The sequence below is a fragment of the Podarcis vaucheri genome, assembly GCF_965113315.1.
Source record: "Podarcis vaucheri genome assembly, chromosome: 1".
Lineage (NCBI taxonomy): Eukaryota > Metazoa > Chordata > Lepidosauria > Squamata > Lacertidae > Podarcis > Podarcis vaucheri.
This window is the reverse complement of record NC_138759.1, coordinates 71,832,743-71,842,264: the sequence shown is the minus strand read 5'-3', so window position 1 is coordinate 71,842,264 and position 9,522 is coordinate 71,832,743. Positions and strand designations below refer to the sequence as shown.

General features: G+C 41.7%; 1 protein-coding gene across 3 annotated transcripts in view; it reads right to left on the bottom strand.

Annotated features, from left to right (window-relative positions):
* TRIM66 (tripartite motif containing 66) overlaps positions 1-9,522 on the bottom strand; it is a 62,974-nt gene that overhangs the window by 11,213 nt on the left and 42,239 nt on the right. For all 3 annotated transcript variants that reach the window (XM_082215925.1, XM_082215926.1, XM_082215927.1), the window contains 4 exons: positions 3,895-4,167; positions 2,898-3,120; positions 874-934; positions 1-175 (listed from right to left, as the gene is read on the bottom strand). In XM_082215925.1, coding sequence (XP_082072051.1) covers positions 1-175; positions 874-934; positions 2,898-3,120; positions 3,895-4,167 — 732 coding nt within the window. The remainder of the gene's footprint in view (positions 176-873; positions 935-2,897; positions 3,121-3,894; positions 4,168-9,522) is intronic.

The following is a 9,522-nucleotide window of genomic DNA, read 5'->3' as shown; positions in this document are numbered from 1 at the left end:
CTTAATAGCCATGCTTGAAGACTGAGTACCACATTCAATTATCAGCAAGAAAGTTCCATCATGTTCACTCTTCTGTGGTTGCAGTTTAAATACTGGAAGTTCTCCAGACTCTGAGTTGCATATCTTCAGTCGTTCCAGTCGCACATAAGGGACTTTTACCTCTTTGGCACAAGCTCTAAGAACAAGGTTAAAGAGTGGATTGACTTTATCAGTGCTAGTAAGAATCATCCCTCCATTCCACCTCTGTTAATATACCATATGTTTTCACAGGTTCCCTTGTATTTTTAGATGGCTAATCAAAATGTTCTAATATGATGTTATTAATACACCTGAAATTTCAAGAATGGGCTTTCATACTTCATAATGCAGGATCAACAAATCTTTGCATATGAATGGGAGTTGTAGGCACATTTCTGTGTACAAGGGTCTTCCTATGTTGTTATTTAAATTTGTATACCATTCTTCATCCAAAGCTCCCAGGGTGATTCACAACAGATTCCCCACAGACTTCCTCACCATTGGAAAGTCAGACCTACAATTGTTTCAACCTAAGTTTCCTCACCAGTAAAACTCACAGAATTGACATGAAAATTAATGGGTTCATTTTATACCAATTGCTCCACAGACAACAATAATAATAATGTCATTATGTTGTTTTAAAAGTGATACCTTACTTCACAGATTGACACATTAATTTCACAGATTACTAATATATTTGTTGAAGTGCATTGAGGATTGTGGTGAAAACTATTTTTTTTGTTACTTAATTTAACTGAGCTATTACAACAAATGTGATTTATGTTCCTTTCTAAGAGGGGGGAAAAGGATTCAATTTCTTAATGCTACACTTTCAATTTGGGTGTTTCATGTTACCTGTTGCTCTGATTACTTTTAATTTCCATATCAAAATGTTCCTCTTCGCAGTTATGGCAATCTGCAAGAAAGAAAATGAATAAAATATTTGGTGGTCTTATCCTAAGGGGAAGTTATATTTGGAATGCATGGCCTCCTTTGAACTTTGTACTGGCATGCACTAAACACAACATTCTGTTCAGACCCCTATTTGGGATTTTGTAAAACAGCCCACTTATGCCCCCAAGATCCCAATTTGAAGGCTGCCTGGTTTGGCCTTCTCTCCTCTCCCTTCCTACTGGGAAATATAAAATGGCTGTGACTTCCCCCACCCCACCCTTTTGACTATAGTCAAATCTACATGTACAGTTGCCCCTCTAAATGATTTTTTTTTCTTTTTGAAGAACCATATATAACTTATTAATTTTATCCAAAATTGGATTAAATTTGCCTGCAAGGTCACCTCTTCTGAGGGCATGAATTATGCCAGGGTTTTTTTAAAGGACAGCTGCAGTGGTTGACCTGAAAGAGCAGCTATTATGTCTTTGGAGTAGGTGAAAAAAGAATTACTCCTAATGGTATGTTGGCAACTGGTTTGAAAATTCCAGACACAAGAGAGGTTTCCCTCTTAATCCCCACATTTCCATTCCATATGCTTTGGTTCTGCAAAGCTGTTCCCTTCCCCAAAGCACCAGGATTGGACAACACTAAAATCATTATCTCTGCTAGACCTGTCAGTCATGACAGGAGCTGTTTCTCTGTCCTCACTCTGTTGATTGTTCTTTCCTATCATCCCATCCTGGTGTTGGGGAGCTTATTAATTTTGCTTTAAGCAGACACTTGCCAGCAACTTTTTTAATGACTATGGGGGCAATCCAAACTCCCTCTCAAGCCACCATATGATGAAAGAGGGGTCAATGCAAGATCTCAGGCTGTCTCCAGCATGCTCTGTCCCATGGAAAGTCCTGTTTCCCACTGGCAGCACTTCTGCCCCTCATTTAGCAGGCAGAAGGAGGAACACCACAGCACCAGAGTGATACTGGTGTTACTTTGGAAGCACAGGTTAGCGGGAGACCAACAGAGTCTGCCAGAGAGACACCTCAACCCAATCCAGAAGCCCACCAGCCTGGCACAAAAGGGATTTGGGGTTGCTGGGCAGAGTGCGAAGGTACCACAAAGTACTTCAGGGATCTCAGCTTTGATTCATGCTGCCTTGTAGAAATCCTAGTTCACTTCTGACAAGCCCCAAATGTCTACAAGGCATCCTACCCTGGAGCGCAGGATTCACTGAATCTGGTGCACATCACTATTTTGTACTATATTAACTGAAGAATCAAAAAGAGCTGGAGGAGAGAGAATCCCAGACAGATGAACAGTGAAATCCAAAGCTCTGCCTCCCTTAAGCTGGCAGGGCAGAGAGCAGCTTGGTGTTTCTCCATTTCATGGTTTCCTTTAGGGGCCAATGTCTCCCCCCACCCCCAGATTTCTCAAAAGGTGTCAAAAGGTCACTCTCTGTTAACATGGGCAAGTATTGTGGATGCCAAAGAGAACAGGTAAGGAAACTGTAGTCAGTTTTGTGATTCAGTTTAGCAACAGAATGAATTACTTCCAGAAGGAGCTGTGTTATGTCTGTTGCAGCAAAAAAATTACTACAAAAAACAGAAGGAGCCTTAAACATTAACAGATTTATTATTGCATAAGCCCTTGTTGAAGCATGATTTAATCCTAAATTTGTAACCATATAAATATATGAGTGGGCACATATGGGAGTGAGGTCATACAGGAATGAAATTGTCTTTTTGCATTTCATTTCCCTCTGATCTCATCTACGTATTTCCACACACAGGCCATAATGCCAAGTTAGGATTACATTTCATGCATCTGATTAAACAGACTGTAGTCTATGAAAGCTTGTGCCGTAATAAATGTGGAAGTGTTGAAGGTGCCACACAAGCTAATTGCAGCAACGGAAACCCTGAAATGACCGCACTATGCAGTGGAACGGATTTTAAAAGCCAAAGGAAGATAAAAGAAAAACCTCATACCTTCAATATGTTTTGGTTGTGGAGTAACTGGCTGCATGCAGGAAGCATTGCTGATAAGTATGGGAGGGGAGGCACATGGCTGCGTCTTCTTCACAGAAAGATTAATAGGCTCTTCCAGAATATTTTGCATGGGAAGAGATAATTCACTGATATCTTTGGACTGAGAAGCAACAGAATCACTTCCAAGAGGGTAAGTCATGGAGCTGAATTCTTCGTTCTCCAGCTTGCAAAAAAAAAGGGGGGGTGAGGGGGGAAAAGATTGAAATATACAAACTTACATCAATCTCAAGAAAATAATTACATTGTTGAAGATTGTTGCTTTGTCTCACTCTTATTTCCACACAGAGGCTGGGATCCAAAAAGCTATTTTAGGCATGTTCAACAGAACCTTTGAACAACCGATCCACATGCCATATTGCAAACAAGGTTTTGAGAAGAGGCACATGCAATTTCATGAGTTTGTATGTGACATGAAGAGAGGTTGTTAAATAAACACAAGTCCCCTCAGGCTAGTAGCTCCTTTGGAGCTAGTAGTCCCACGGTTCTCTGAATCCATGCCAGAGATTTAGCCCAGGAAGCATGCAATATATATGCATAAGCCACGTTTGTACCATACATTTAAAACACTATCTTGCCACTTTAGACAGTCATGGGTTCCTCTGAAGTGTTCTGGCAGCTGTAGTTTGTTAAGGGTGCTATAAGACCCAGAGAAGTTTAACAATATCTCTTTCCACAGGGAACACTAGGAATTGCAGTTCTGTGAGGGAAATAGGGGTCTCCAGGTCAGCCATGCAGTCTGCTGGAGCAAGCAGCTCAAATCTCTTTACACTGAGCTTCTCAGGTAGATTGAAAGGGAACAAAGGCATGATTACTTAGTCCCTCCCAAGGTGAGCTAAGCCCGGCAGGACTTTATGGTCTCAAACCCTTTTTGCATTCATTAGACTTAAGCATATTGCTTATATGAGGCTGGTTATCCCACAGAATCAACAGTCCTTACCTTGCATACTGCGCTCCCCAGGGGCACACCACCGGTTGCTAAGTGGCTAAGAGCATCAGAGTTCAGGTCATTTGTAGTTCTATCCAAAGCCAGGCTGTAACTGGGCAAAACGTCAGGCTGCACGTCAGAGGTATATGGCATACTTTGGGGCTGACCGGATGTTACTGTGGATATTTCTTTTGCCTGTGAATCAACTGACTTGGATACCCTTGCTGAAGACAACTCCATGTCTAAAGCATTTGAAAAGCCCACAATGTTCAGTGACGCTGACCGCTGAAAAAGAAGACAATGTGTAGGTTGATGTGCATGCAGATCTAATTTTTTTGATGTGGACATAAAGGCTCATCCATACTGTCGTGGACATTAAGTGCCTAATTCAGTGCCTAATTCCATCACTTTCTTTGTATTTTGTGGAAGCTTATGCAGTCAGTCCTACAAGTCTTTCACAATTACATTTTACCTATTCCACAACCTTCCGGATCTGTGTTACTATTTCCACACAAAACACTGCATGTTCACTCATGGACTGCTGTGGGCAGGATTCCTGTGTTGCACAGGGTTGGACTAGATGACTCTCAGAGTCCCAACTCTACAATTATATGACTCTATGCTATGATGCTCTATGGTAATCAACTCTATGGTAATCAAACCCCAGATTCAGAGATTAGTCTTGGAGCCTTCAGCTTTAATTTTGTTGGTGATATAGACAGATAGACAGTCAGACAGACAGATAGATAGATGAATTCTTGGGTGCCAAGATCCAAGTTTGGGGCAAGTACTCTTTGGAGACAGATCCCCAGCAGAGTTTTAAAGTCACAAAATATGCAGCAAAGTAAAACGTGGAAATATAGGCTGTCAGTCCTTTATACCCTTCCAAGTGAGTTACAAAAATTCTTTCTTCCTCTGGCATAGGAAAGGACGACAAGTTTGGCAAGTTAAAAACTGATTTACTTACAAACTCTTCAAAGGTCAGATTCATGTGCTTTTCTTCACATCAGTCAGAAAAGTTGCAAAGGCAATAAAAGTTCATAGAGCTAAACCTGGCAGGACAGCTTGCTCTATGGTCTTAACCCCTTCATGCTTTAATTAGACATAAGCATGTTGGTTATATGAGGCTGGTTATTCCACAAATTTCCCATTTCATTCTAATAGAAAGGCCTGGTTTTTCCCTGCAAGCTACCAGAAAAGAAGAGTGCTTCTGAACCCAATGCAGATTGCTCTTTTCTTACTGTTGAAACACAGTGTCTGGATTCCATATTTCTGGAGTCAGAAGGCTAGAGCTTCTGGTTGCCAAAGATTGAGGGTGCCAGCAAAGTTTGGAGTAGTATCCAGAGATCCCATGCTTATTGCTATCTCATGATTGAGCCATTCACATAGACTGGTCTGATCTTATTCCCCAAGACTCTATGGAAAGACTCCTGGTAACTTCAGACTTCAGAGCTACAAAGCACAGGTCTTTGCAAAAATCACCTGATGTATTTGAAACTAATACCTTTAAAGAGATTAAGTTTTACAGAGAAGAGGGCTTCTATTTTCCCTTATTACTGCTCCAGTTACAGGAAGTGTATGAAGAGAGTATAATAGATTGCATCAGTCAGTATAAAACATTAATCTTACTAAAAAGGAAAGAAAGGAAAAATGAGGCCATCAAACTGCCATCTGTCTCTCCCTGGAGGCAAAAGTTAATTCTGTGGTTATTTTAATAATGAGGAAACATTATGATCTTTCACTTAAAAAAAAAGTGTGTGTGTGTGTGTGTGTGTGTGTGTATTAAGGCTCCTGGTAAGCAGCTGACACATTCTACACTGTGATCCACAAAGCTGCTGTCAAGTGTGAAGTGAACAATGCGCTGGGAGTAAGGCTCATTAAGATCCTATTAATTCTCTCCCTAAAATAATCATTCCTTTTGGCATTAGCGGGCGGTGGGTGGGGGACCTCATCTCCCCTAGTGATTTCTACAGTACTGGATAATATGTGGTGTTTCTTTTTTTATTATTAATGGATCAGAATTCTCTAAAAAGCTTTAATGTTTCATTCCTTGAACACAACAAATGCTACATTCATCAGATACACTGTCACAGTGTGATTGCTGCTGTTGGAAAGCCTTTCGGTACCAACATTTTAATATATAAAGTTACAAACAAGTCCATTTGTGCCATTACAAATCTTCACACTCTGCTTGCTTTTGCCCATTCCCTTCATTTTCCAAAAAAAAAAATAAAAATCAATCCCCATGTTTTCCTTAAACTTTGAAAAAGCACAATCTCAATTGTGTACAGCTCCTGACACGTTATAACATTAATTGCAACAGCAGCTGTCCAGAAATGGTGCTCTTAATGTCAAAAGTTGTTTTTTAACCATTATCACTTATATCACACAAATTTCAGCCCCCTTTTCCATCGGCCTTACTGCATACCTTTAATAGCAGCCTCATATGCAGACATTTAGCTGGCAAATGCTGTTCCTAGCATGAAGATAAGTGACAGGGAAAGCTTAATCTTCAAGCTTTCTGCATGTCAGGCTGCTATTAAAGGCACAGGAAGAAGGCGAGGGGGGGTGGAACAGCAGCTCTACTTACAATAGCAAAAAGATAATGTGCCCAAAATCAGAGTTAAAAATTAAGAGCATATTTTTATACGGCTCCATGCAAACATACATTATGAACCACAAAGAAAGTTGGAGGTGAAAATGCCTACCTTCAATAAAGTCTTGGCTTAGGATTTGTTAAACCTACACAGATTCTTTGCGATTGTGGAGAAATTACTGAGAGCAAAGGACTGGAAAGTAACGAAGGCTGCTGTTAAGTGGAGCAATCCCCCTGGCAGCTCATTATGCTGCAAGGTTAAACAAATGCACTAATTCAAATCCAGTTGGCTCAAATTTAACTCGGAGTACACCAATAGCCTACACATATATTCTTTGTGCTTGGCTCTTAAGTAGAGTGCCCCTGACCAAAAGTCCCTCCAGTTTGGGGTGGGGGAGCACCTCTGTTTTCTGTTTTAAAAAATGCATCACAAGAAAATGGAGCCGGCTTTACGGTGCAAGCAGCAGAAACAGCCAGCCGAACAAGCAGCATCATGTATTATTTATCTTCCTTTTCAGGTCACAAAAATAAGCTTTGCTAATCTAAAACACACTGTGAAATACTGCAAAATCCACAGCATGGCAATATCTGTATTAGGCCAGTCAAAATGGCATAAAATAGTAAGCAAGCTTTCAAGTTCTACCAAACTCTTCACTGGGTGAGATGGGTAGGAAAGATGGCTGGGTGTTAAATGTCCCAGCTTCACCTGGAGCTGATGAGGATTAAACTGTGAACCCTCAGCATGCTCTACCACCAAGCCACCACCCTTTCCTATACAATGTACTGATTACCACCAGAATGGCTTAAGCTCAGCAAATCCAGTCCTCCAGAATCCCCAAGATGATCAGGGTCCAAAGGATCAGATCCTAAACACTTAAATTGGGCGCCTGTGCGCCTGCACAGTAACTTTTGGGCAGCACCAGCTTAATGCCGGTGCCTTGGACATTTAGCTGGCATGGCTTTTGCAAAGTTCAGGCCAGCTGCCAGTACAAACACAAAACCAGGAATATAAAAGTTCGTTACTAGGCATAAAGTTGTGGAGTTGGATACGGTAACCTAGAAACATTGATTCTGCAGGGGTAATCTCTTGGACACAGATTGAGAGAGGGCATCTGGATTAAAGATGGAGTTTGGACACTAGTTCCCTCCCCAGTATATGGTTCTGACTACAATAGGGCACAGAGTCAATGGTATTCAGTGGAATTCCTATGTCAGTACCAGCAGGCTGCTTTTGTTGACATCAATAAGTAGAAAATGTTGTCACCTTACGCTGATGTAGCAGTCAGTCATATTTAGCAGTGCAGGGAGCTTAAGCTTAGATCATAAATTACCATGACAATCAATCAATGCAGAAATCTAGACACCCACAGTTATGCCATGGGGGGGGGGAAGCCTAATGGTTGGAATGTAATGAATATCACCTCTTGTTTTACCAATTTGTGGATTTCTGGAACCTGGAGTTAGAGATAAGAATCCCAACATTAAAGACCCAAAAAGGAGAGGAGGTCTGTGTGGGATTTTCAGAGGCTAATGTGCAGGAAACAATGAAGATGATTATGATGATCGTGTCCCACACAATTATAACTTTACAGTGTATTAATATCTCATCTTAATTTCCTCTCTATTCTCCCAGTCCTGAGGTGAAATATCATAATTCAGCACTATAAACTAAAAACAAACTAGAACACAAAAATGAGATGCAGAGCATATATTTGATGCCCAAGTCTAAGCTTCAATCCTGGCGTCCCCAGTTTTAGGATCTGAGAGAATTTATGATATTCATAATATAATCCAGTGTACGTGTAGTATGAGGATCATTGCTCTGAATGAGTGCACAGCAACTCCTTTTAAAAAATGACGATCTTCAATTGAATTGTATGTGCATTTATTCAAATGTGACTAGTTAACAAAAGTTTCCAGAAAGACTTAATTAGGAATGCAGAACTGATTGGGAGGGGGAGTACAGAATAGCATTTTTCTTTAACTAACTTCTTTTTCACTCCCTCCCTGTTCATCAAATGATTGAGCCAATGACTGGGGAAGGGGCCATTTCTATCTTCAGCCTGCTGGGCTAGGCCAAGAGCTTTAAACTTCTCCATGCTATGTGTCTACTTTATATACCCCCCCCCCATTTTTTGACACTGTCCAAATTGATGGGTTCAGAAAAAAATGGAGAATGTAGATCAGGCCACAGGGCTGGGAATTAGCCAAACCTGCTATATATTTTGCATGCGGTCCACAGATTTGACTCCAGAGTAGTGCTTTTGTTGTAGGAATATTGCATTTAATGTGCACTCAAAGAAGTACAACATTCTGTACTTGACACACCATAAATTTGAAGCACATCCCCACCATCACCCCTGCAAAAAAGAGAGAAAGATATTGGGAACAGTAGTTCCAAGGGCTACAGTTCCCAGCAGCCTTAACAAACTACCATTCCCAAGGTTCTTAGGAGGAGTGCTTTGAACGCTGGGTGTGAGCACAATTAGATGTGATGCTTCTCCCATAGAGTGCATAAGGTAAAGGTAAAGGTACCCCTGCCCGTACTCTAAGAGGCCGGGGGCCAGCGCTGTCCGGAGACACTTCCGGGTCACGTGGCCAGCGTGACGAAGCTGCTCTGGCAGGCCAGCACACGGAAACGCCGTTTACCTTCCCACTATAAAGCGGTACCTATTTATCTACTTGCACTTAGGGGTGCTTTCGAACTGCTAGGTGGGCAGGAGCTGGGATTGAAAGACGGGAGCTCACCCCGCCGCGGGGATTCGAACCGCCGACCATGCGATTGGCAAGCCCTAGGTGCTGAGGTTTTACCCACAGCGCTACCCGCGTCCCCTCATAGAGTGCATATGTTGCTATAAAGTTTATTTGCAGGGTATTACTGGCAACTTTTATGTGGCATTTGTGAAACATCACTCCCCCTCTGCCTGTGCACCCCTTTGCTACCTGACCCCTGAACCAGATGACACAGCTGTTGGTGATGGTTTTAAAAGGGGGGCAAAAAGCGGAATGACTATAGCCCCATCTACTGGATAAGGATCAGAGTT